We start from the raw sequence: 26,567 nt of genomic DNA, 5'->3' as shown, positions 1-26,567 counted from the left end.
GGACTGATGCAATATACATTTTTGTCTATTAAATTTATGATAGCAGAAAAACCCATTCCATTCCAAAGCATAAGACCAAGCCTCCCACCTTAATGGACAGGCAAAAGAATGTATTGTAAATATTTATATCACAAGATTCAAACACTATTTTAAAAATTGATTAAAAAAGAATGCCCCCGGAAGAAGAATATATTGAAACGTGCGTTGGGGTAGGAAGCTGGTCTCTAGTGGCTCCCCACTGAGGTAATGATATTCAGATAAGCACTTTATTAGATCAATTTGAGCTGGTAATGTTTACATGCACTCAAGCACTTTGCTTTGGACTTTTTGAGGTTATTCTTTTGCACATTGCTCGTGATATGTTTCTTATCATTCACATTTGCACTTTGTCATTTTATTTTTGTTTATATCTGTGAATGTAAATAATTCTTTTGACCCATAAAATCTCTGAGTGGCATTACCAAGGCTTTATTTCTATTATATACTAATGTATGTCACTTGTATATTGGGGACCAATTTTGATCTGTTTTTGACAGGAGGCATCATCATTAATTTTTTAAAATATATTTTGATTCTTGTGATATAAATAAAATATATATTTTTAACGATACATTCTTTTGCCTGTCCATTATGGTGGGAGGCTTGGTCTTAGGGACTGATGCAAGTATTGTCTGTACAGCACCACAGAATATGTTGGTGTGTTTAAAAGATTAAACAGTGAGTACATAAATAACATATATTTATTTTTTAAATAAAGTCATAAAAATTTTAATTGGTTATTGTGAAATGTCTTCATTTTAGACCGGACAACCCCTTTAAGCGAAGTCTGCAGTTAATCTGTAACTGCAGACTTTTAAATCTTCCCCAGCGCATGCACTTTGCGTGGCAAGGATTCTCTGTTTTTTGAGCCAGTAATGTGATGTGCACACGCCATACAAGTGTATGGAGCAAGGCCGCACCCAATAGACAGCTTCTGCTTGGGAGTATGCATACAATATACACCCGCTGGTCCCAGAGCAGAAACCAGCAAATCGTCACGGCGCACGGTGCGTGTGCTGGGGTGATTCATAATTCTGCAGACTTATCATTTTAGACCGTACAACCCCTTTTAATATTCGTGGCTTTTATACTTTTTCATTTCGTTCTTCTTTTAGATCTTGTTGCTGTTTTGTGTCCGAAGGGTCCCCTCCGTATGCTGGTGGAGACTGCTCAGGAGCGAAATGAAACCCTCTTCCCAGCTTTAATCTACTCTTGTATGTATGTTGTATTAATGGGGATTTCCAGGGTTATTTGCCACTGTCTTTAGGAAAAAAAAGCTTAAATTCTTATTTACCAGCCTTTTGCAATCATTTTCATATCCGAGAATAATTACAGCTGAATTATTTATCAATTAGAATGGTTGTCTTCCCCTTGCTCTTTTTTTTTTTTTTTTTTTCCTTCTCGACACAATACAATGCACTACAATGTTTTCCTCTCTGGCAGGAACAACGTATCTTGAGTTTCCACCACCTGACCTATAGTTGAATGCTCTTGTGCTAACCGAGCATCTTTGGCGTACTCGAATAATATGTTCGAGTCCCCGTGACTGCATGTCTCCCTGCTGTTCTACAGCCCCAAGGCATGCAGGGGTTGTCTAACAAACAGGCAATCTAACATGCTGTCTAACATCCGCGAGACATACAGGCGCAGGGATTTGAACATATTGTTCGAGCATGCTGAAGGCACTCAGCACGTGAGCATGCTCCGATAACACCTTATCCGAGCACGCTCGCTCATTGCTAAACAGCATATTTTAGTCATATGGATAAATTTGTAAAGTTTTCCCTTCACCCATGACAGCACACCTGAGAGAGGGATCTGCCCCGCCAGGACAGGAACCTACTGAAATATAAGGGGCGGCACCTCTCCCCCGCTTCATTTGGGTTCCTGTCCTAGGAAGGGAATCCCAGTCTGACAGCGGCGGTGCCTGTCATGGATGAAAGAGCCCAGGGCCGTCCCGGCGCGGGAAGAGCAAGTCGGCTTACCTGCAGCGCTGGCCGTCAGTCTCCTGGATGCGCAGTTTCCGGGTTCGTGCGGGTGCGGTCAGGCGGCCTCTGTAATTCGGGGCACTCCTCCGTACCTCCCTCCCCTCGCGCGCCCGAACCTTCTCCCTCACGACATGGCAGGGAGAGCCGGGGGCGGTTTCCGCAGTCTGACGTCAGCGGTGCGGGGCATCCTGGGACGCGCCGGATGACGTCACAGACGCGACAGCAAGATGGTGCCTGGTGCGACGCCGACCGCATTAAAAAGAATTGCGGCGGCCGGCGGTCGCAGGGGGGAGGGGAGAAAGAGGAGGGACGCTCACCGGGACGGACCTATTTAAAGGAGGAAGGACGGCAGGGCGGCCAGGTAAAACCATGGGGTCAGAGCAGGAACGATCACCATCTCTGCCCCAATCCCAAACCTCCGCTCGCAAACATGGCAGCCGTTCGAGCGGCAAAAGCAGCAGTCGCCTGAGCCACAGGTCGGGAGATTCCTTGATGTCCAGAGAGCACAGGTCACGTGCTCCACCACAGCCTCCGAGTCCGGTACCCGACTTTATGGGTGGTGAGTGATCTCCGTGAATGTTAGAATGATGTTAATAGGATCTTTTTTGTGTATTATTTTCCTTAGGAAAAGGCCAAAAAAGCAGGGAGCAAGAGAAATAATAGGGATTGTGCCATATATAGGAGCCCCCTAGTGAGAGATTGGCAGAAAGACCTTTGCGCCAGCTGTATCCAGCGAACCATGGCGGAGGAGGCGCCGAGCTTTGCAACTAACCTCAGATCAGTCATCAGGTCCGAGGTGGAAGGCTCACTTAAAGTGTTGTTAAAGAAAAAGAGTAGGAAAGACTCCCCTAGTTCTTCATCAGACTCCTCCTCAGCTGAATATCAGGCCGAACACCTGTCCTCCTCCTCCTCTGATAGTGACACGGGTGGCAAGCCGTGTTTTCCGGTAGAGGATACGGATGCTCTCCTCAAAGCCATTTGGGTAACCATGGGCCTACAGGAGGAAAAAATGACTAAGTCTCTAGAAGACGTCATGTTCGGGGGTCTACAGGAAAGAAGGAAGCGCACCTTTCCAGTCAATGAGAAAGTCCAAGAGAATGGAAGAAGCCTGAAAGATCAGGAGCACTTCCCTCCTCCTCTAAAAGGAGATACCCGTTTGAGCATAAAGACGCGGAAATATGAGACAAAGTCCCAAAGATTGACACAGCAGTGTCTAGGTCATCCAAAAAATCGGCCCTGCCCCTGGAAGACTCAGGTGTGCTGAGAGACCCGCTGAATAAAAAAGCGGATTCCTACCTAAGACATACATGGGAAGCAGCGGCAGGAGGACTAAAACCGGCAATAGCCGGCACCTGCACAGCACGATCCTTAATCATTTGGCTACAGCAGCTGGAAGAGAGACCCACTTCAGAGGTCTCGAGGGAAAAAATTCTGGCGGATATGTATCTTCTACACGGAGCAGCAGCTTTTTTGGCTGACGCTTCCGCCGATTCCATGAGACTGACGGCGAGAGCAGCAGGGTTATCAAACGTCGCAAGGCGCGCATTATGGCTTAAAGGTTGTCCAGGAGACCTACAATCTAAAGCTAAGTTGTGCTGTCTTCCATGTGATGGACAATTTTTATTTGGAAAAAATTTAGATGACATCCTGGAAAAAGCAAGTGATAGAAAGAAGGGCTTCCCCAGATTTCCAGGAGATTAAAGAAGGCCTTACTTTCAGAGAGGAAAATTCAACAGGAACCGTCCTCTGGGGGATAGGAAAAGATGGGAGCACAAAAGGAAGAAGGAGTCTGGATTCATGTTCGGAGGAGCCACCTCATCCGCAAAAAAATCCTCACAATGACGCCGACATCCCGGTAGGGGGGAGACTGATGCTCTTTTCCCAGGCCTGGGAAGGTATCTCTTCCAATGCCTGGATCTTAAACATTATAAGAAAAGGCCTCAAAATCCCGTTCTTTCAGTGACCGAAAGCATCATTTGTGGTGACCCCCGTCAGGAAGAGGATAGAGGAACAATTGGCCCTGGAGTCAGAAATCTTAAGTCTGCTAGACAAACACGTTCTGACCGAAGTCCCAAGCGGACCGGAGAGAACAGGCTTCTACTCACCTCTCTTCCTGATAAAAAAAAACCGGACCAGTCATTCAGAAAAATTATAAACCTCAAAAGCCTCAATCAGTGGATAGAAAACCATACCTACAAAATGGAGTCGGTAACTTCGGCCATAAAACTACTACACCACAATTGTTTTATGGCCGTAGTCGATTACAGGATGCCTATTATCACATCCCGATCCACCCAGATTATCAAAGATACTTAAGAGTAGCTCTCTACATCCATGGCAATCTCAGGCATTTTCAATACAGAGCCCCTCCATTCGGCATATCCATAGCCCCGAGAGTGTTCACGAAAGTCGTAACGGAGATGACAGCCTTCCTCCAAATCCACAGCACAATTATAATACCCTATTTGGATGATTTTCTAATAGTGGGCAACTCAGAACGACACTGCACAGAGCAGGTAGAAAGGGTAGCAAATACCCTACAGAGACTCGGGTGGATGGTAAATATCAAGAAATCAAAACTACAACCACTAAGGAGACAGATTTTTCTAGGGTTCATCCTGGACTCAGAACAACAAACTTGTCTGTTACCAGATGCCAAGATGGAAAAGGTGAGGAATATGACTTTGGCAGCCCTAGACCAACCTCACACGACCCTGAGAGGCGCGATGTCCTTACTAGGCACCCTAAAATTTATATAGACTTGGCACACACCCAAAAGATTCTGATGCAGAAAGGTGGTTTTAATGAATTGCAGTACATACATACAGATGTTTCGGTCTAGGACCTTCATCAATGTACAATAAGTTGTACTGTGAGCTCTTAGTGACTGGGCTTTAAGGGAGATACCAATACTGCAAGGAGGCACCTGCGGCCGTCCCACGTGGTTCTATATAACAAGTGGACGCAGTATCCACCTTGGATTCGCAGTGGATACTGCGTCCACTTGTTATATAGAACCACGTGGAACGGCCGCAGGTGCCTCATTGCAGTATTGGTATCTCCCTTAAAGCCCAGTCACTAAGAGCTCACAGTACAACTTACTAGGCACCCTGACAGCATGTATTCCAGCGGTCAGATGGGCACAATTTCATACCCGCCAACTTCAGGCAGAAAATCAGCACAGAAATCGCTAAGAGGGTGTTTGGAAGGAAGGCTGGAGCTTTCCTTAAAGGTCAAAAACTCTCTCAGATGGTGGTTAGACAGGACAAACCTGGTGTCAGGGATGTTATGGCACAGACCAGTGTCCGACATAATCCTGACGGACGCAAGTTCCTCGGGGTGGGGGGCGCACCTAAGGGGACAAGCGGCCCAGGGACCCTGGGGGCCCAAAGAGCAAAATGCATCCTCCAACTTAAGAGAACTACGGGCAGTATACAAAGCCTTAAAAATCAAATCTTTATTCCCAGTCTAAAACGCCGCAATGTCCGGATCATGTCGGACAACAAAGTGACAGTGGCGTATATCAACCACCAGGGAGGAACAAGGTCACACTCCTTAATGAACGCGGCCAACAAGATTTTTCACAGAGCAGAGCAACATCTACTCTCCCTGACGGCACTACATATAAGACGAGTAGAAAACGTAGAAGCCGACTTCCTGAGCCGCAATATACTAAGGCAAGGAGAATGGACCCTAAATCAGTTAGTGTTCCAGAAGATAGTACAACTCTGGGGAGAACCGGTAGTAGACCTCTTTGCCAACAAAACCAACAGACAGGTAGAGAGGTTTTGTTCATTAAACCCAAAAGAAAAACCATAGGCGGTGGACGCATTGCAAATTCCGTGGAATTTCAAACTAGGCTATGCATTTCCTCCAGTAGCTCTAATCCCAGCAGTTGTGAGGAAAATAAGAGAAGATCAGGCCAGAGTGATCATAATAGCCCCGTTCTGGCCGAAAAGGCCCTGGTTCTCGCTACTGCAAATGATGTCCCTCTCGGATCCATAGGTACTACCAGAGATCCCAGACCTGCTAGCTCACGGTACAATATTCCACACGCAAGTCAAAGGATTCCATCTGACGGCGTGGAATTTGAAAGGTCACTTTTAAGGGATAGAGGTTTTTCTCTGGGGTTGGGGCTACGCTGTTGAAAAGTAGGAAGCCAGTAACAACTAAAATATATGGTAGGACATGGAAGAAGTTTCTACAGTTCCTGGGAAAGCCGTTGGAGCAAAAATCCCCGATTAAGGCCATCTTAGAATTCTTACAGGCAGGATTACAGCTAGGTTTAGCGGTAAATACCCTTAAAGTGCAGGTGTCCGCACTATTCGCGCTATATAACTGCAACATAGCAGCAAACAGATGGGTAGCTAGATTCATTAAATCCTGCCATAGGTCCAGACCGATCCCATCACCAAGAATAGCCCTGTGGGATTTAAACCTGGTGTTAGAAGCCCTTACGAAAGAGCCGTTTGAACCAATTCAGCAACTGCCGGTAAAATATCTTACCCTAAAGACCATTATTTTAGTGGCCCTTACATCGGCCCGTAGAGTAAGTGACTTGCAGGCCCTCTCAGTGAATCCACCTTATACCCAGGACAGGGTCGTCCTAAAAACAGACCCCGCTTACCTACCTAAAGTGGTATCAGATTTCCACCGTAGCCAGGAGATTGTCCTCCCCTCCTTCTGTGAGAATCCAAAAAACTCCGGGGAGGAGAAGTTCCACAAACTGGATGTTAAAAGAGCCCTGTTAGAGTATATATCAGTGACTAGCCAGTGGAGGAGGTCCCAGTCCCTATTTGTAGCCTTCCAGGGTGGCAGAAAGGGCTATGGAGTATCAAAAGGGACTATTGCCAGATGGATCAGGGAAACCATTAGTGTAGCCTACGCAGCTAGTGGTGTTCCGATTCCTGACTGCATCAAGGCTCCTTCCACCAGAGCCGTGGCGACCTCCTGGGCTGAAAAGGCAGAGGTATTAATTGAGCAAATCTGTAAGGCCGCTACCTGGGCCTCACCGTCAACTTTCTTTAAGCACTATAGATTAAATCTGTCCTCCTCTGCTGACTTAACCTTTGGTAGAAGGGTGCTGCAAGCGGTGGTCCCTCCCTAAGGTGTATTGAATCTCCAAAAATCTCTCAGGTGTGCTGTCATGGGTGAAGGGAAAACCACCATGGTTGCTTACCGGTAGCCGGTTTTTCCGGAACCCATGACAGCACCCATATATTCCCCCCCCCCCCTTTTCACCGTATGGGTGTGCACGTTAGTAGGGTGCATTTGTGTGATGTGGTGTTGGATAAACATGTGACTAACCGGGAAGTCCTCTCAATGCTCTGTAACCAACTGAAGCGGGGAGAGGTGCCACCCCTTATATATCAGTAGGTTTCTGTCCTGGTGGGGCGGATCCCTCTCTCAGGTGTGCTGTCATGGGTTCCAGAAAAACCGGCTACCGGTAAGTAACCATGGTGGTTTTGGTGAAATCAACTAACTTTGCAATTTACTTGTTGTTAAATGAATCTTTGTTATCAAGAAAATAAATTTATTTTTTTTTTTCATTTTTTATGTCGTTAGACCTCTTGACTAGGTTGCTGCCTACCTCTGTAGTTTGTTAGCGGTGGCCAATCCCCTAGGTTAGGAGCTCAGTGATTACAAGCTCTTTTCTGTAGCGCTTGTAAGCGGTGCTCTGAAGACTGCCAGATCGCTGATTCAGTGCCCCTGCGCACTACAGATGCTACAGAGGCAAAACTATTTCTTATAGCCTCATCGGAGAGTTTACAGTTCAGACCAGTGAATTGATGATACTGCTACCCCAAATTGTCAATCATTGGGAGCGCACTGCTCCCCGGCACTCAGGAAGTTGGGAGGCCAGGGAGCAGTGCCTTCCTGAAGATCATTGTTGAGAATAAGCCTTTTTAATTTATTAGTTTGATTATAGAATTATTCTGATTTACATAAACAAGTCAGTAAAATCTCATAATATATTGGATTTTTTTTTTCTGTGGTCTTCAGCTACAATGATCTGGTTAGTGAAGATGGCCGATGGAGATCCAGGCTTCACACAGAGTGGGTCAAAGCAACCGTCACACAACTCGCAAGGTAGGGGGCAGCTCTGTCGTGATTGTTGTGCGCACATTGTGTGTTTGCAATCTCCTGGGTTTTGTATACAGAAGATCTGTTGAACATTGTAACAACAATGACTTATGTTCCCAAAAAATGTACAGGCATCTGAACAGTTACTTGTCTTACATGCCTGCCATTTCACTGCACTTATTCACATATTCTAAGAATTATTACAATTCATTTTTAGTTCTCTCCTTTGAAAAGAATTAGCCCTTGGTCATATTCTGGAATGTCCTCCATTTATCTAAAGCATGTGATAAAGTCGGGGATGCAGTGACCACTCGTTGCTTTGATGTCTTCTCAAAGGCTTACCGTAGACATAAACGTGTTCCGTGCGAATGACTCCCGGTGCTTTGGATGTTATGTACATAAATGCAGATTCCGTGCTACCATGTTTGCGTGTGATATTGTAAGCAGCTCTATAAGTATTGTAACCAGTGTAACAAAGTGATCAATCTAAAGGTTGTCTGAGCATAGATATTTGATGACTTATATACAGGACAGGTCATCAATATCACACCGATGGGCTCTTGCACCACATGACCCCATCGATCAGCTGTTTTCAAAGTGTAGCGGTAATTGCCGGCTATTGCAGCGCAGCTCTTGTTCTTCGCAGAGGAGCTTTGCTGTAATCGTCAGCAGCCGCCGATACACTGAGTTGACTGTTTACGTCCTATATCTGTTGGAGCAAAATATATCTGATCGGTGGGGTGCCAAGTGTCGGACTCCCACCGATCTACTAATGATTAACTATCCTGTAGCTGTAAAGTGGTTTTCCATCTCTGTGACATCATTTAGAAACTGTTGACCATTATCTAAAATAGCAAAAGTATTGCGTACTCTGTCCTGAGCCACTGCCGCACCCGTCTCGGCGCTTACCTCAATCACTGACTGTAGCAGTACTGGGTCAACATCATGGAGGTCACTACTGCGGTCAGCAATTGGCTTCTCTGGCCACATATTGAGAAACCTGACATTAGTGGACCTAGATATACACTGCTCACGTTCAGGTCCTTTGAAGGTCCAGCATAGGAGCAACAGTAGGTTGATAAGATGTGTACTAATATTTTATATAATTTATTAGGTTATAATATCAGCAAGGCAAGTCTATGTGTCAATGAAAAAATCGGGTAGCACTCTGAATGCCATTCAATTGCTTTCCATATTTCACAGCCTGCAGTATAGGAAAAAAACTGAATTTTTTTTCTCATCCAAGAAAAACTAATGAAACTTAGGCCTGTTTCACACTTCCGTTTTTGTGTCCGCCAAACGGATCCGTTTCCGTTTTTTTGACGGAAACTGATGCAAACGGATCCGTTTTTTTAAAAACGGATCCGTTTTTTTGACGGATCCACGGTAACCGTAATGGAAGTCTATGGGACAAAAAAAACGGATCCTGCAAAAAATGGCGGATCCGTTTTTTTACGGAAAACAACGGATTTTGACGGATTTGAAAAAACGGAAGTGTGAAACAGGCCTTAGACCTTTTTTTTTCATACGATAAAATCACTGATTTGTGAATAAGACCTAAGACTGATCTTGAATTGATTGCTTCCATGGACTGGGATTTGTTTCTGCACAAACTGTACTTTTGTTATGGTAATTTTGTATGCCTAATGGAGTAATTTTGCACTATTTTAATTGTATTTGCTAATAACTATGTTTTTTTTTTTTTACTTTTTATATCTGACAAAGCTTTGGTAGAGTCAGGTAGTGATGGCGCCACGTTGGGTGATGATGATGGAGGGTTTGATCCTGAATGGGAATTACAAAGTAATGCCAGAATCGGCCCACTGAACTCTACCCCTGAGTCGCGGGCAGCTGTACAAGCTCTGCCTAGCAATGCTCCTCCGAGTGAAGACCCCGAAGAACGTAAGTGTTCAACTCCTTTATCATTGAATTCCTCTGAGAAATTAAAAATAAAATAATCAGAATAATCAGCCTTAAATGAAACCCCCCCCCACTTCACATTGAAGGACATTCGCCTAGCAACGATAAGGAGAGGAGTTGCTTAAACAATCAATTGTCCTTCATTATTGTTGGCAGCACGTTTAACAAAAAACGGGATATGCTTCCCTGCACAGAAAAGTTTACTGTTTGCTGAACTAATCATTGGCTTATGTCAAAGGTGCGGAAAGGGAACCTGTCAGCAGGTTTTTCCATGTATATTTGTATTTATTAGAAAATTAGAAATTATTTTCAATATTTCTAGAACTGGATCAATACTTGATTGTATAAAAATATTTGCGATCAAACCTGCTCTTTCACCTCCCGGTAGTGTAATGTAGTTATGTAATCAAAGTGCTTAATATGGGGGGTACCTGCACCGGGTGAGACTTGCTGGACTAAAAGCTGCAGCTATGTATCTCACACCCAATTTTGCTTTGAAACAAAACTGTCCAAGATGATTAGTGCTCCCAGGCGTGTGCTCTTACAGAACACATTTTTTTATCAAAATTTTTTCCTACAGGCAGTGTAATGAGATTCTTTCGGGGCCATCTCATAGCCCCCGGCACGTTTCGTCGGTATGTGCAGAAGGTCTGAGTGAACACAGGACAGACACATACCTATTCGATGTTACTGTGCAGATGGCCCATTGGTTTATGACTAAAGAACAGCTTAAGGACTATACTGTATACATTCTCCAACCCTCCGCGCGGTGGCTTCTGTATATTGCCTGCTTACCCTAGGCAGCACTTATGTGGCAATCTTTTTCTGGGGCTACGACTTTAGTTTTAACTTTTTTTTTATATATTTTGATCTGAAAAATTAAAGTTCCAATTATGGAGATATTCCAAAGATTAAAATCGGGATTAGGGAATGACCTCTACACTACAAGCTGTTGTGTAATCCGCTCCACTCACTTATAGATACATAAGAAATGTAAAGTGGCGCCCACAGCTATGAAGCATTTTGTATTCTTACTGTTTCCTAGTATATCTTTGAAAATGGAGCTTTGACTTAAAATATCAAGATCAGAATTATGTTTGTGTCTATATTAATTCATTCCCACCACAAATATAAAGATTGCTCTGCGTTCCGCTTGCTCATGTGAGCTCGAAAGTGGCAAAGTAGTCTTTTCCTGGTTCCTCTCTTCGCTCTTTACTATGACTTGGCAGACGGCAGCGCATCGTGACCTTTAATGCTGGTGTAGACACTTTGCCTAAACAGCTATGTATGTACCATTTCTATGCACTCATTTTGTCTTAAGAGTGTAAAAAAAAAATTTCCACCATCCAGCTTTTTGCTTTATTACTTTTTTTTTTTGCACACGTTCTTGAATGGGGCGGCCCTTGAAGGAACTTGTGTTGTCTCTGCAGCAGAGCTCTTCACAAATGGTCTTGATACCATTGAGTTGCACACGTAGGCTCTGTAACCAGCTTATTACGTCAGGTTGCTCGGAGGTAGATGGTGGCAAAGTAGTGGCAATTGGCTGAAGATGTAATGGCTGAACAATTGGGTCTCGCAAACTTTATTTGTGGGATGAATGTGATTGTGGTCGGGGGGATCCGACCGCTGGGATCTGCACTGATCGGCAGAACAGGGAACGTTTATCTGTGTTAAAATGAAGCAGTAGTGCACATGCTTAACCACAGCTCATTCATTCACTATGGGGCTGCCAAGCGTTGCTCACCATTTTTTCCAGCAGCTCCAAGTGAATAAATGGAAGGATGATCAGACATCTAACGTGCCACTCCATTAATTCCCTATGGGGCTACCAAGCGCTATGCTCTGCTTTTTCCATCAGCCCTGTTGGGAATGAATTGGGGCAACTGTCAGAGTAGTCTGGTTACATATATTCTCTATTCTGCCCATCGCTGAGGGTCCAAGTGTACGGACCCCCACTGATGAGTAACTTGTCACCCATCCTGTTCCTAGCTAATGACTTGTTTTTACTGTTGGACCCTTTTAATATAACATGTAACATAATTGTTTAAATTGAAGTTTAAATTCCTGAAACATAATTAAATCTGACGTACCTGAGCAAAGCAAATGTGAAGTTTTCTTGCACAAAAAAGGGGTTGCCTACATTTACTGATATGATATACACATTTACAGTAGATCACAAAAGTGAGTACACCCCTTACATTTTTGTAAATATCTTTAAACTTTTCATGGGACATATTGTATATTAGTGTAAACTTGGTTTGCCCTCTTAATAACTCACAGATCCATTAATGTGTAAACCACTGGCAACAAAAGTGAGTACACCCCTAAGTGAAGATGGCCAAATTGTGCCCAAAGTGTGAATATTTTGTGTGGCCACCATTACTTTTACGCACTGCCTTATCTCTCTAGTACATGGATGTCACTAGAGCTTCATCTAGGGCCACCGGAAGCCTCTTCTACTTCTCCATGACAACATTACGGAGCTGGTGGATGATAGAGACCTTGCGCTCCTTCACCTTCTGTTGAGGAAGCTCAATAAAGTTTAGGTCCGGAGAGGGCTTGGCCAGTCCAGCATCTTTACCCTCAGTTTCTTTAGCAAGGCGGTAGTGGTCTTCGAGGTGTGTTTGGGGTCGTTATCTTGTTGGTATACTGCCCTGCGGTCCAGTCTCGGAAGGGAAGGGGCCATCATGTTCTGCTTCAGTATATCACAGTACACGTTGATGTTCATGGTTCCCTCAATGACCTGTAGCTCCCCACAGCCGATCGCACTCCTGCAGCCCTAAACCATGACACTCCCACCACGCTTGACTGTAGGAAAGACACACTTGTCTTTGTACTACTCAACTTGTTGCCGCCACACACGCTTGACACCATCTGAACCAAATAAGTTTATCTTGGTCTCATCGCACCACAGAACATGGTTCCAGTATGTCATGTCCTTAGTCTGCTTGTCTTCAGCAATCTGTGGACTTTCTTGTGCATCACCTTTAGAAGAGGCTTCCTTTTGGGATGACAGTCATGCAGATCAATGTGATGCAGTGTGCGGCTTATGGTCTGATCACCCACAGGGTGACTTATTGAAAACGTCTGTCAGATAGTTTATTTACCCTTCCGGTGATTTTCAGGAATTAATGCAAAGTGGTATAGCAGGAATGAAAAAGTGTTTGCTTACCACCTAAATGTTGGTAAGTTCGGAACTGACCGCTGTAGCTAGCAGACTTTAAGGGTACCGTTACACCTAGCGACTCACCAGCGATCCCGACCAGCGATATGACGCGGTCAGGATCGCTGGTGCATCGCTAGGTGGTCGCTAGTGAGCTGCCACACAGGCAGATCTCACCAGCAACATCACAGGGGACGGGGATCGCTACTTACCTGTCAGACGCGGCGATCCTGCGTCCTCCCGCCCGGCTCCACGCGTCGCTCGTCGTCACAGCAGGAAGCGCCGCAGGAAGTGGACGACGAGGAATGGTCCAGGAGCTTCTCGCGCAATCAGCGATAACCAGCGGGGGAGCCGGTCGGAGGTAGGTATCACATGCAGCGATATCGCTAGCAATATCGCTGCAACGTCACAAAATCGGTGACTTTACAGCGATATTGCTAGCGATATCGCAGCGTCTAACGGGGGCTTAAGGCCGCTATTTGACCATGAACTGCTATGGTAAACATCAGGACCACACAATCATCTTGGTGTGTCAATTAGATTAAAGCGGAAGTCCCCACAATCTATTAACCATTCATTTGATGTAGTCACTTTTGACAGCAGCAACTAAGGGGTTAAACAGATATGAACGGTGCCAACACTGATCTTTGTGATACAGCAAGTTGTCAGCTATAGTGTACAGCTGACAGCTGCTGGATTGTCACCTGTATGGGGATGATATTCCCTTATATCTCAGGTCAGTAAAAAGACGCATTGGCTGTCATTAAGGGGTTAAACTGCTGTATGGTCATGGTCACACCTGAGACCTTGTAACACTGAGCCACATGACATCGGGGAGGCAAAATGGTTAATTGGCCACAATATGGCCATTTTCTCTTATGGGGTGTACTCACTTTTGTTGCCAGTGGTTTAGACATTAATGATTGTGTGAGTTGCGTGAGCATCAAATTTACACTGATATACAAGCTGTACACTGACTACTGCATATTGTAACAGTGTCAGATCTTCAGTGTCGTCCCATGAAAAGATATAATAAAATATCGATCATCTTTATAAAACCTAGCACTGCCAGTACACCCCAACGCCACTCTGTGAATTCCTATCTATGGTTGACTCCTGACCTTCAGGCACACTTTGCTGTCTTCTCTACCCCTCCTGGCTCACATGGGGACATTTGTGCAAGGTTGACCGTCTCTGCAATTTGTGTAAGGCTGGTTTTACACTTGCCGTGTTTTTTTATGTCCGTTTTTGCGGGCCGTATGGCTGTAATTTCCACGTTCTTCCGCAAAAACGGGCTGCAAAAAACCTCGGATCGCCGTTTTTCCCCGCAAATACGGTATACCGCAAAAACAAGCTAACGTTTTTGCGGTACCTTTGAAATGCATTGCATCCCTGTCCGTAAGCCCACAGTAAGCTCACAGCCATATGGAGCACGGCCCTCCTACTAATTTTTGCGACCCCATCCATAGAAATGCATTAGGGTTGCCAAAACGGCTAGCAAAAACACGGCAAGTGTAAAACCAGCCTTAGTCCATACGAATGTGCAGATGTATTTGACAGCGTCTTAAGAAAATGCTTGTTGAAGTAAATTCTTCTTGTAGGAAGTAAATAATCATTATTGTAAGTAAAATAATCATTCTCCTCACCAATTTTCTCTACAATCAGAGTTATCGTTATTGTTTCTTATTATATTTTAACTTTTTTTCTTTTTCCAGGGGGTGTGAAACTTGGACTTGGAGACTTCATCTTCTACAGTGTCCTTGTGGGAAAAGCTTCAGCCACAGCCAGTGGTGACTGGAATACGACCCTGGCTTGTTTTGTTGCGATACTGATTGTAAGTGATACATATACTGTTGTGCTCAAAAGTTTACATACCCCGGCAGAATTTTTGATTTGTTGGTCTTTTTCAGAGAATATGTATGATAACACCAAAACTTCTTCTCCACTCATGGTTAGTAATTGGGTGAAGCCATTTATTGTCAAACTACTGTGTTTTCTCTTTTTACATAAAATGACAACCCAAAACATCCAAATGACCCTGATCAAATGTTCACATACCCCATTTCTTACAACCGTGTATTGCCCCCTCTAACATTAATAACAGCTTGATGTCTTTTGTGGTAGTTGTGGATGAGGTTCTTTATTTTCTCAGAAGGTAGAGCTGCCCACTCTTCTTGGCAAAAAGCCTCCAGTTTCTGTAAATTCCTGGGCTGTGTAGCATGAACTGCGTGCTTGATATCTCCCCAGAGTGACTTAATGATATTGAGGTCAGGAGACTGAGATGGCCACTCCAGAACCTTCACTTTGTTCAGCTGTAGCCAATGACAGGTCGACTTGGCCTTGTGTTTTGGATCGTTGTCATGTTGGAACGTTCAAGTACGTCCCATGCGCACCTTCCGGGCTGATGATTGCAAATGTGCCTCCAGTACTTGCTGATAACGTGCTGCATTCATTTTTCCTTCAGCTTTGACCAAGTTTCCTGTACCTTTTGTAGCTCACACATCCCCAAAACACCAGCGATCCACCTCCATGCTTTACAGTAGGAATGGTGTCCCTTTTATCATAGGCCTTGTTGACTTCTCTCCAAATGTATCGTTTATGGTTGTGGCCAAAAAGTTCAATTTTGGTCTCATCATTCAAAATTACCTTGTTCCAGAAGTTTGGAGGCTTGTCTCTGTGCTGTTTTGTGTATTGTAGGCGAGATATTTTGTGGCATTTGTGCAGTAATGGCTTTCTTCTGGTGACTCAACCATGCAGTCCATTTTCCTTCAAGTGCCTCCTTATTGTGCGTCTTGAAACAGCCACACCGCTAGTTTTCAGAGAGTCCAGTATTTCTGCTGATGTTATTTGTGGGTTTTTCTTTGCATCCTGAACAATTTTCCTGGCAGTTGTGGACATCATTTTTGTTGGTCTACCTTACCGGGGTTTTGTTTTTACAGAGCCCCTGATTTTCCATTTGTTAATCACAGTTTGAATGCTGCTGACTGGCATTATCAATTCCTTGGATATCGTTTTGTATATCTTGTTTTCAACTGCCATTTCCTGTGGATCCGTTGACAATTCTTTTGTTTTCCCCATGACTCACAATGCAGAAACGTCAGTGACTGGATGAAAGATGCAATAGTGTGTCTGGATCCCAAAAAACTCACTCAGCTTTTATGCACACACACTGATTACAAGCAAACAGGCCTCAAGTGAAGATGCTACCTTTAGTAGCCATTCAAACCCATGTGTGTCAACTTCTGTGCATGTTATCAGGCCAAAATCACCAGGGTATGTGAACTTTTGATCAGGGTCATTTGGATGTTTTGGGTTAAAATGATTTAAAAAGAGAAAACACAGTATTTTGACAATAAGTGGCTTCACCCAACCACTAACCATGAGTGGAGAAAAAGTTTTGGTGGTATAATTCATATTCTCTGAAAAAATTCTGCTGGGGTATGTAACCTTTTGAGCACAACTGTAAGTTCTGATTCGGTTCTTTTTGTAACTAAACGCTTCCACCCTTACTGATTCCTATTTAAAGAGGTTTTCCACTACTTTTTCATTGATAACCTATCCTTAAGATATGATCTAATTGGCCAGGGTCTGATACCTGTTACCCCGCCGATCAGCTGTTATCAGTGTTGGCGGCCGGAAGTACTCACTTGCAGAGCTGGCCGTCTTCTTGTAGTGGCCGAGGCAGGGCAACTTCACATTTTCCTCCTATTCAAATCAATAGGAAGCGGATGTGTAGTACCCTGCAGCGGCAACTATCCGAAGATGGAGCTTTCTGCAATTGACTACTTCCAGCCGCCAACACAGATAACTACTGGCAGGGGTGCCAGGTGTCGGATCCCGGCCGATCAGACATAAGTCATCAATCCTAAGGATTGGTCATCAATGAAAAGTAGTGGACAATCCCTTCAAACAGTGATGTCAGTACCACAAGGGTCAATCCTGCTGCTATTAAATCCATCAAGAAGACGGGCAAGGACCAACTGGAGTTTGGTACTTGTTGCTCGATCAATGATTTTATGGCGTTGTCCACTACTGGACATCCCCTTCTTAATATCTATCGTCTGTTCCGTAAACTATATTAAAAAAAAAAAATGCATGGCTTACCTACAGGCTCTTGCGATCTCATCGCTGTATCTCCTGGCAGTCACGTGAACACTGCAGCCAATCTGCCATTACTGACGGGCTGCAGCTATTCTCTGTGACGGAATGAAGTGAAGTGCTCGCCTTAGTCTTGGCCAACAGTAGTTATTATTATAATTTTTATAGCGCCATTTATTCCATTGCGCTTTACATGTGAAACAACAATATATGAAAACAAAGAAGGAACTACCACCATTATTCTCTCCACTGTATACAGTGTGGAGCAACAATAAAAAAGTGTCAGTCCTCCCTTTTCGATGGGTAGCGTGATCATTCTAACCAACTAAAGAAGGAATCTATTTAGGCTAGTTTCACACTAGCGTTTATGAGCGCAGCGACAGCCTGCGCACGGCCGCCGCTAAGCCCCGCCCCCGCCAGTAGCTCCGCCCACCGGCGCATGATGGCGCATGCGCCCTGCGTCCCCTATCTTTATCACTGGGGGCGCAGGCCGTGCGCAGTATGCGTTTGGCGGCGCATGCGTCATTTTGACAGTGCGCCGACCTGCGCCAAACGCAACCTGCTGCAGTTTGGTTGCGTCGGCGCACCGTCAAAAAGGAGCATGCGCCGCCAAACGCATACTGCGCACGGCCTGCGCCCCCCTGTGATAAAGATAGGGGACGCAAGGCGCATGCAGCGTCATGCGCCGGTGGGCGGAGCTACCGGCGGGGCGCGGCAGGGGGCGGGGCTTAGCGGCGGCCGTGCACAGGCCGTCGCTGCGCTCATAAACGCTAGTGTGAAACTAGCCTTCGTTGGGAGGTTTGCTTTTTTTATTTTCATTTTTTTTATTTCCGCAATCCGTCATGTATTCTTGTACAATAGCTTTTCAATTATAGTTTGTTGCGTCTTAAAGTTTCAGACCCTTTTCAAGGGGTACTAATTCATTTAGGGATGATTGGAAAAATAGATGCACCTCACAGAATGGCCACTGTTCATCCGTGATTATATTCATTCTGTAATGTTTTATTCTAGTCTCCTTTTGAATCCCTTTTTAACAATAATGTGCGACTACTACAGTGGTGGCTAACCTTGAAAAATGATGCTGTTTTCACAGGGCCTGTGCCTTACCCTCCTGCTTCTTGCAATCTTCAAGAAGGCATTGCCGGCACTTCCCATCTCCATCACATTCGGACTTGTATTCTATTTTGCTACAGACAACTTAGTGCGGCCTTTTATGGATCAGTTGGCATTCCATCAGTTTTATGTTTAACTTTTTTGGACAATTTTTTTTTGTACTTTTGATTCCGTCAATGTGACTGTTCATGGATGCATACTAGTAAAGTATTTTGCTTTTCCCGATTATTTTTTATTTTTATTTTTTCCCCTGGTCAAAGGGTTTAATTGCTCCCTTTGTCCTGAAAAGGCAGCAAACCTGTGTATCATTTTTTGATTATTTTTGGACCATTTTCTTACCCAGAGCTTTGATGGTTAAAGGTTTTCAGAATGTTTGCAATCCTTTTACCAGCAAAAAAAAATAAATAAATAATAAAGGAGTCTTTTTTAAGGTGATGCAAGAAATACTTTCCCTTGTACTGTATTCAAAAAAGTAAAAAGCTCCTTCAGCAGCAAGATAAGAGATGCGACCAAAGGATGGTAAAATGGTGCGAATACCATTGAGGATTTTTACTTAATTCCCATCAAGAAATGCAAAAAAAGTCAACCAGAGAATGTGGCATCAGTGGCTGAAATTCACACTAAGTGTGGAGAGCAAGTACTTTTCATTAAAAGCAATACTCTCTAGAACAAATATGATCTTCCTGTAACAAAACACTATTGGAAAATGCCAGTACTTTAACGTTAACTTCTGCCTCAACCGTTTTTTTTTTTGTTTTTTTTTTTATGAAATTTCAATGCAAAAATATTTACTTGGAGGAAGTGCTGTCTCATACTTGTAGAAAAAGACCTTGATTTTTTTTTTTATTACCTTACAGGGTAGATGTCTCCCTACAAAAAAAGCGGGATGGGGGAGGGGAGATAAAATGTACTTTTTTTTTTTTTTCTTCTTTGCTATAATTATTTTTTTCCCCTTTTTATTACACCATTTATTGGAATCAGTATGAAAATCCATGAAAGAGGTTTTGATACACCAGAAATATCGACATCTGGAAAATTTTGGATTGTAAATGAACCAAATCCCAGTTCATCCGTTCTGTGGGAACAGTTTGTTTTGCAGGCTCAGGGCAGTAATAGTATCAGTACTTTACTCTCCAGATTGTTATAAACTACTGTTTTGTTTTCCATGCTTTTCCTTAATTTGCCTGCTTTAAGGAGTGTCACACTGGAGAATATGAATGGCTGCCATTTAAATGTGTTTTTCTTAAAGGGAAAAAGTTAATAAAATATTTTTGGTCTGTTTCCATGAGGTGGTATTTGTCTGAAGTCAGAGAAAAGCGTCCACTGTACATATACTGTTCTGCTAGCTCCATTATTCCTAATTGATTTAAGACGTACCTATCATTTTATTTTATTTATTTATTTATTTTTTACATGTTTTCGCTTCCCTCCATGCACGACTTGCAGATCATTAAAGGTCCAGATCCTGCGACTTTGTGACCCAAATCCATAGCAATCCATCAGGTAGTGTAAAGGAGTACAACAGAAAAAGTAAAATTATCGGTACACTTTAAAGGGCTTGTCTGGGCACAGGCCATCAATAGCAGGTTGGTGGGGGTCCAACACTTTACACCTCCACCAGTTTTCTGGCGGTGGCCAGATTTAAAGGCATTGAATGGAGAAGGTCAGCTCAGCTCTATTCAAAGTGTTTATATCCAGCCTCTGCCAGAGCAAATAATAGCTGATGAGTGAGGGCAACAGATATGGAACTCTCACCAACTTACTATTGATGACCTATGCCAAGACAACCCCTTAGTAGTGGTGAGCGAACGTGCTTGGATAAGGTGTTATCGGAGCATGCTGGGTGCTAACCGAGTGTCTTTCGCGTGCTCTAATATGTTCGAGTCACCACTCCTGCATGTCTCGCGGCTGTTCGACAGGCAATCCGTTCATGTGTTGTGCCTGTCAAACAGCCGTGAGACATGCTGCCAGCGGGGACTCGAACATATTTTTCGAGTACGCCAAAGATACTTGGTTAGCACCTGAGCATGCTCAGATAACTCCTTATCCAAGTATGTTTGCTCATCACTAATGCCTAGTAGCCAGGTTTGAGCCAATCTGTCTCTAGGGCACAAACTTGTGCTTTGTCTCTAAGGGTACCGTTGCACTACGCGACGCACCAGCGATCCCGACAACGATACGACCTGGTAAGGATCGCTGGTGCATCGCTACATGATCGCTACATGGCCATCAAACAGGCAGACTTGCCCAACGACGCAGCAGCGATCCGTATAACGACCTCGGCGGTCGTTGGGACCTTGTCACACAGCAGCGATTCTGACGACTCCCGCCTGCGTCCATGATTTCTGAGTTGCTAACGAGGTCGCTCGTCGGTGTCAAACAGCAATGCGCACTGGCCAACGGGACATCAGCGACATAAAAAAATGGCCCAGGACATTCGAGCACAATCAGCGACATCGCAGCGGGGTCCTGGTCACCGCTACCTGTCACATGTAGCGAGATCGCTGTTGCGTTACAAAATTGGTGATGCTTCAGCGATCTTGCTAGCTATCTCACTATGTGAAACTAAGTAAGTCTAGTTTCACACTAGCGTTTTTGAGCGCAGCGACGGCCTGCGCACGGCCGCCGCTAAGCCCCGCCCCCTGCCGCGCCTCCGCCGGTAGCTCCGCCTACCGGCGCATGACGCTGCATGCGCCCTGCGTCCCCTATCTTTATCACTGGGGGCGCAGGCCGTGCGCAGTATGCGTTTGGCGGCGCATGCGTCCTTTTGATGGGGCGCCGACCTGCGCCAAACGCAACCTGCTGCAGTTTGGTTGCGCCTGCGCACCGTCAAAAAGGCGCATGCGCCGCCAAACGCATACTGCGCACGGCCTGCGCCCCCAGTGATAAAGATAGGGGACGCAGGGCGCATGCAGCGTCATGCGCCGGTAGGCGGAGCTACCGGCGGAGGCGGGGCTTAGCGGCAGCCGTGCGCAGGCCGTCGCTGCGCTCAAAAACGCTAGTGTGAAACTAGCCTAAACCAGAAAAAAGTTAGCTTCTCCCCTGCAGTATAGACCCTCTCGGTGGCTGGGATTTCTCCAGTTCTTTGCTTGGTGTCTGTAGGAGGCACTTGGGTCTGGCTTCAGACCCCACCGTTTTTATTTTATTTTTGAATTTTCTGTAAATTTTTATTTTTTAATTAACGGAGTGAAGGGGGGGCCACTGTTCCTTTCTACGGCCCGCTCTCCCCCGAACCAATAACAGGCAAGCACGCGGAGAATACCTCCTCGTATACTTTCCTGCGACAACTGGGGCTGATTCTTCTGGCGATGGTTCCTTTACGGTACTAGTACCCCTCATGGATACGAGGGTGAGCGCACGGAACGCATGGAGAAGATTTGACCAGCGCTTTCGGATGCCCTGAATCAGCCCCATAGCTCCGTCCCCCTGCCCATATGGTGGATCGATTGAGCAATACCCCTGTAACAACCTCTCTGACTCTGCTACATCGTCCGGTAGCTTTTTTTACCTCAGGATCTGAGATGGGATGAAACCTGCAGGCTCCTAGACAGTGCAGATGGAGCGAGCACCGGATTGGTGGTATGGGGTCGGGTCCTCGTCCCTGGGAGAAGCGCTGACCGAGTCAACAGCGGCATACCAGCGCCCCGTTGTAGCTTCCCGCTCCTCCACCCGTCTCTCGCCGCGGGTTGGCCCAAAAATTTAGTCCCCGGCTTTTTGGCCTACTAGACCGCAATTTACATAGCGCCGCCCATGTCTTTGGCGCCTCTCGCTCTGAAAGAGTGGTGCCCTGCTAGTCTCGGGGGGCCATGTCCTTAACCCCTTCTCTGCTCCTCGGGCTCTGTGACGGCTGCGGGGGTGCACGCACGGATGGATAACACCTGGTGATGCTACAGAGCCACCGATATTCCCAGGGACACAGCGTCAGGACCGTGGGTAAGCTGCATCTGCTCTCAGAGAAAAGCTTAACACCTTCACTGCACATTCCCTGCAGCTGCAGCCCAGGCTCTGCTTGTAACCCTTTCACGGGCACTATGTCTCAGTCTAAGGAAGCATAAAAGGGGGCTAATAAGAAGCGCACTGCTTTCTTTACTGCTGGTACCTATTGCAAGACTGCCTTGCCCAGTACCCAGACTAATCCGCTATGCACGGATTGCGACCCGGCTTGTGCTAAAACGCCATCCGCTGCAAGGTGCTCCCTGAGTTTAGTCCACCTGAGTGGGCTGCGTCCTTGTCACGGTCTGTGGAGTCACTGGCTATAGACTCCAGGAATCCTCTTTAAGTCAGAACGCGTCTTTACCGCCCGAGGAGGGCTTTGGCGACGGCCAGGAACCGTCCGCCAGCAGGGGCCGTGCTCGTTCAAGGGATCCTCAGGCCTCTAGAAAGCGGACTCATGACACATCCCCTAGTCACGCTCGCGGATTCAACATCTGCGAGTTCTGTTTCTCGCTCTCCCTGTCCTAATGTTCGCAGAGAACATGTCTCTGTCTGATATGTCAGTCCCTCAGTATTCCCCAAATGTCCATGAATCGCTTGATTCTCTGACAGTCAGTCAACAAGTTTCTGACGTTGGACGAGGAGAATATTCCTGCTCCGGAACACGATATCTCCTTTAAGAAGACTAAACGTGTACACAGAGTATTTGCCAGCCATCCGGAGTTGAAGGACATTGTCTAGAAACGTAGGAACCGACCACATAAGCGGTTCACAGGGCAAAAGCCTATCGAGACTAAATACCCCTTTACTCCAGATCTAATGAAGGATTGGTTACAGACCCCCTCGGTGGATCCTCCTGTATTGTGCCTTGCTCCTAAAACGGCTCCTAAAACACTTTGATCCGATTCTGAGGGATCTTCAGTAAGAAACCCCTCCGATTGTCAAATTGCCTTCCTCGCCAGTTCAGTTTTTGGAGCTTCAGGAGCGGCTTTTTTCCCATCTTTCGCAGGTGACTTGAGTGGCCAAGGCAATGGCTACTTGGGCAGAAGTCTTAATTACTGCCTTCCCAAGGTAGCAATCCTCCGGAGACAACCAGTGTCGCCAAGCAGATAATTCACGTAGGGGATTTTGCAGTAGACTCCTCTTTAGATGCCGCTAATTGCGCTGCTAAGGCAACCGCTAATGCAGTCTCCATCAGAACAACCCTTTGGCTACGCGATTGGCAGGCAGATTCCACCTCCAGAGACTTCTCTGCCGTATCAAACTGGTCGCCTGTTTGGGCAAGAAACTAGACCAGCTCATTTCTGACACTTCCGGGGGGAAGAGTAGGTTTCTTCCCCAAGGGGCTGCCCGGCCGTTTTCGGAATCAACAGCCGACTCGTTTTTCTACCTTTTTCGCAACAGCTCCAGCTGGTCCTCCACAACCTTCTTTTCCGGATCAGGTCGGTCCCCGCGTGGAGACAGAGGTTCCCAGATCTCTCACAGAACTAACCGCTCTTGGAAACCCAGGCCGACCGCATCTGGATCTAAGGAAGCAGATCCCATAGATCCCCTACTCATTGACTTGTTGTGGTATCCGGCAGCTGTTAAATCAGTTTGTCAAAGTACGGCGATTCCGAATGGAATTCCTCCGATCCGTGTTGCCTCCATGCAAGAGGGAGAGTCCCTATCATCCAGCAGTTCCTGCTTTTTGCAATTCGAGAAGAACACTTCTAGTTCATTGCCTTGTCCTTTGGTCTCGCCACCGCCCTCAGGGTCTATACTAAGGCCATGGCAGCTGTCATGGCCATTCTCCACGCTCAGGGAGTGGTGGTACTGCCGTATCTGGACCACCTGCTGATCAAGGGTCCATCCCTTCCAGCCTGCGAGAAATCCGTGGATATCACATTAAAAACACTTTCTCGTCTGGGTCGGAAGATAACCTTCGAAAAGTCTTCCCCCAACACCGGTCCAGCAGATTTCCTTTTTGGAATTGATCTTGGACTCTTCCCGCGGGTTGGTCATTCTCACTCCAGAAAATGCCCGAGCCTTACAACAGGCAGCGCGGACTCTTTCCCGACCGGTTTCTCACTCCATAAGTTTTCAGCATGATAGTTCTCGGAAACATGGTGGCAGCGATGGAAGCGTTCCCATTCGCACAGTTCCATTTCCGCCCCTTTACAACATGCATTGCTGTTAACTCGGGACAAGAGCCCGTTCTCCCTGGACCGCCGGTTTCTTCTGTCCTTGCGGATCAGGCGAGCCCCCAAGTGGGGGACACTGAAATCCACCCTGAGTTAAGGGAAGTTCTTTCTCCCAGTACGATGGTCGGTGGTGACCATCGACGCCAGTCTCCTAGGCTGGTGTGCGTTTTTTTCTTCGTCACCACACGGCACAGGGTCGTTGGTTAATTCGAGAGCCACGTCTCCCCATCAACATCTTGGGACATTCGAGCGATCAAATTAGCTCTACTACGTTTCCACCATCTCCTCGCAGGTCACCTCATCAGGATCCAATCTGACATTGCCATGGCTGTGGCGTATATCAACCATCAGGGGGGTACTCAGAGCAGGATAGACATGCACGAAGTGAGTCACATCCTCCATTGGGCCGAGACCAACCATTTGCCCATCTCAGCAATCCACACCCCGGGTGTGAACAATTGGGTGGTGTTTTTTTTTTCTCTTCTCTCAGTCGCCAAGGCCTTGCCTCAGGAGAGTGATCTCTTCATCCGGAAGATTTTTTCAGCAGATCTGCCATCGCTGGGGGACTCCGGATGTGGATCATATGGCCTAAAGACTAAACAACAGGGTTCCTCGATTCATTACCCGATCGCGCGATCCATGCGCCATCCGAGCGGACACCCTAGTTCTGCCGTGGCACCGGTTCCGGCTCCTTTCCATTCCTCCCTTGCTCACGAGGGTCATCAAGAAAATTAGAGCAGAGGGAATACCAGTGATCGTAGTCGCGCCAGATTGGTGGCGCTGGCCGTGGTATGCAGAACTAGTAGGGCTAGTCGCCGGCGTTCCCTGGCGACTTCCAGATCGCATGGATCTACTCTCACAGGGCTCAATTTACCACCAGAACTCCGGGGCCTTGTCTTTGACGGCGTGGCCGTTGAATCCTGGTTTTTAGCACAGGCTGTTTTTTCTCCCGACGTGATCTCCACCATCATTAATGTTAGGAAGCCCGTGTCCATGCGCACTTATCACCGCACCTGGATAACTTTCTCGTGGTGCAAGGACCATGGTCGATCCCCACTGGTGTTTTCTATTCTTTCCATATTGGAATTCCTACAATCCGAATTAACGTCAGGTCTCGCGCTTAGCTCGCTCAAGGGCCAGATTTCAGCCTTGTCAGTGCTATTCCAATGCAAAATTGCCACCAGACTTCAGATGAAGACATTCATTCAGAGAGTCTCCCTGGTGACGCCTCTATATTTTAAGAGCCATTGGAATCAGGGCTGTGGAGTCGGAGTCGTGGAGTCGGAGTCGGTGCTCATTTTGGTGGAGTCGGAGTTGGAGTCGGTATAAAATGGACCGACTCCGACTCCTAAAATATATAATAAATTGGGTACAGTAATTCAATGCAGGATGTGCTGAATATTTTTTCATAGGAGTTTGGGAAAGTTATGAAATGTCCTATAAATGGCTGTTATATTCCTGATCTAAGGCTACATTCACACACAGCGTTTTTCCTGTGTTTTTTGAGGATACGTTTTTCAGCTGCAAAAGTTGATCATCTTTTTAAAAAACTGCATCACCTGAAAGGTTTTTGAGCTCATAAATAATGTTACTCAATAGCAAAAGCAGACTAGAAATCTGCTCTATCTATCCATTTATCCATATCTGTCTATCCATATCGTATCTGTACCAAAAAGAATGAAAACCGGGTAGTACACCAATATATATTCTGTTCTATCTAAATATCTTGATTATTGGATCATAAAAATGATTAAATGTCTGAGGTTCACATTGTACTACAATACATTTTTCACTTAAATATAAGCAATATGTGTGGGAGTCGGAGTTGGAGTCGGAGTCGGTGTAAGGGAAATTGAGGAGTCGGAGTCGGAGTCGCAGGTTTGGCTTACCGACTCCACAGCCCTGATTGGAATCATGGGACTTTAACTTGGTTCTCGGAGCCTTACAGGAGGCTCTTTTCGAACCACTGCAGGACGTAGGACGTACCACTAGATATTCTCTCTTGGAAGGTGGTCATTCTAGCGGCAATTACGTCAATTACACAAG

At 45.9% G+C, this 26,567-nt stretch overlaps 1 protein-coding gene across 4 annotated transcripts in view; it reads left to right on the top strand.

The window, feature by feature from the left end:
- PSEN1 (presenilin 1) overlaps nt 1-19,686 on the top strand; it is a 111,630-nt gene extending 91,944 nt beyond the window's left edge. For all 4 annotated transcript variants that reach the window (XM_073552686.1, XM_073552687.1, XM_073552689.1 and 1 more), the window contains exons 8-12: nt 1,155-1,253; nt 8,031-8,117; nt 9,837-10,013; nt 14,910-15,028; nt 18,386-19,686. In XM_073552686.1, the coding sequence (XP_073408787.1) occupies nt 1,155-1,253; nt 8,031-8,117; nt 9,837-10,013; nt 14,910-15,028; nt 18,386-18,541 (638 nt within the window). In that variant the 3' untranslated portion in view covers nt 18,542-19,686. The remainder of the gene's footprint in view (nt 1-1,154; nt 1,254-8,030; nt 8,118-9,836; nt 10,014-14,909; nt 15,029-18,385) is intronic.
- Nucleotides 19,687-26,567: the final 6,881 nt, after the last annotated feature.

The sequence above is a fragment of the Dendrobates tinctorius genome, unplaced genomic scaffold (assembly GCF_039654945.1).
Source record: "Dendrobates tinctorius isolate UK_male_01 unplaced genomic scaffold, ASM3965494v1 ptg000194l, whole genome shotgun sequence".
NCBI classification, from domain to species: domain Eukaryota; kingdom Metazoa; phylum Chordata; class Amphibia; order Anura; family Dendrobatidae; genus Dendrobates; species Dendrobates tinctorius.
Note: the sequence above shows the minus strand (reverse complement) of the source record. Positions and strands in the feature narration are given on the sequence as shown.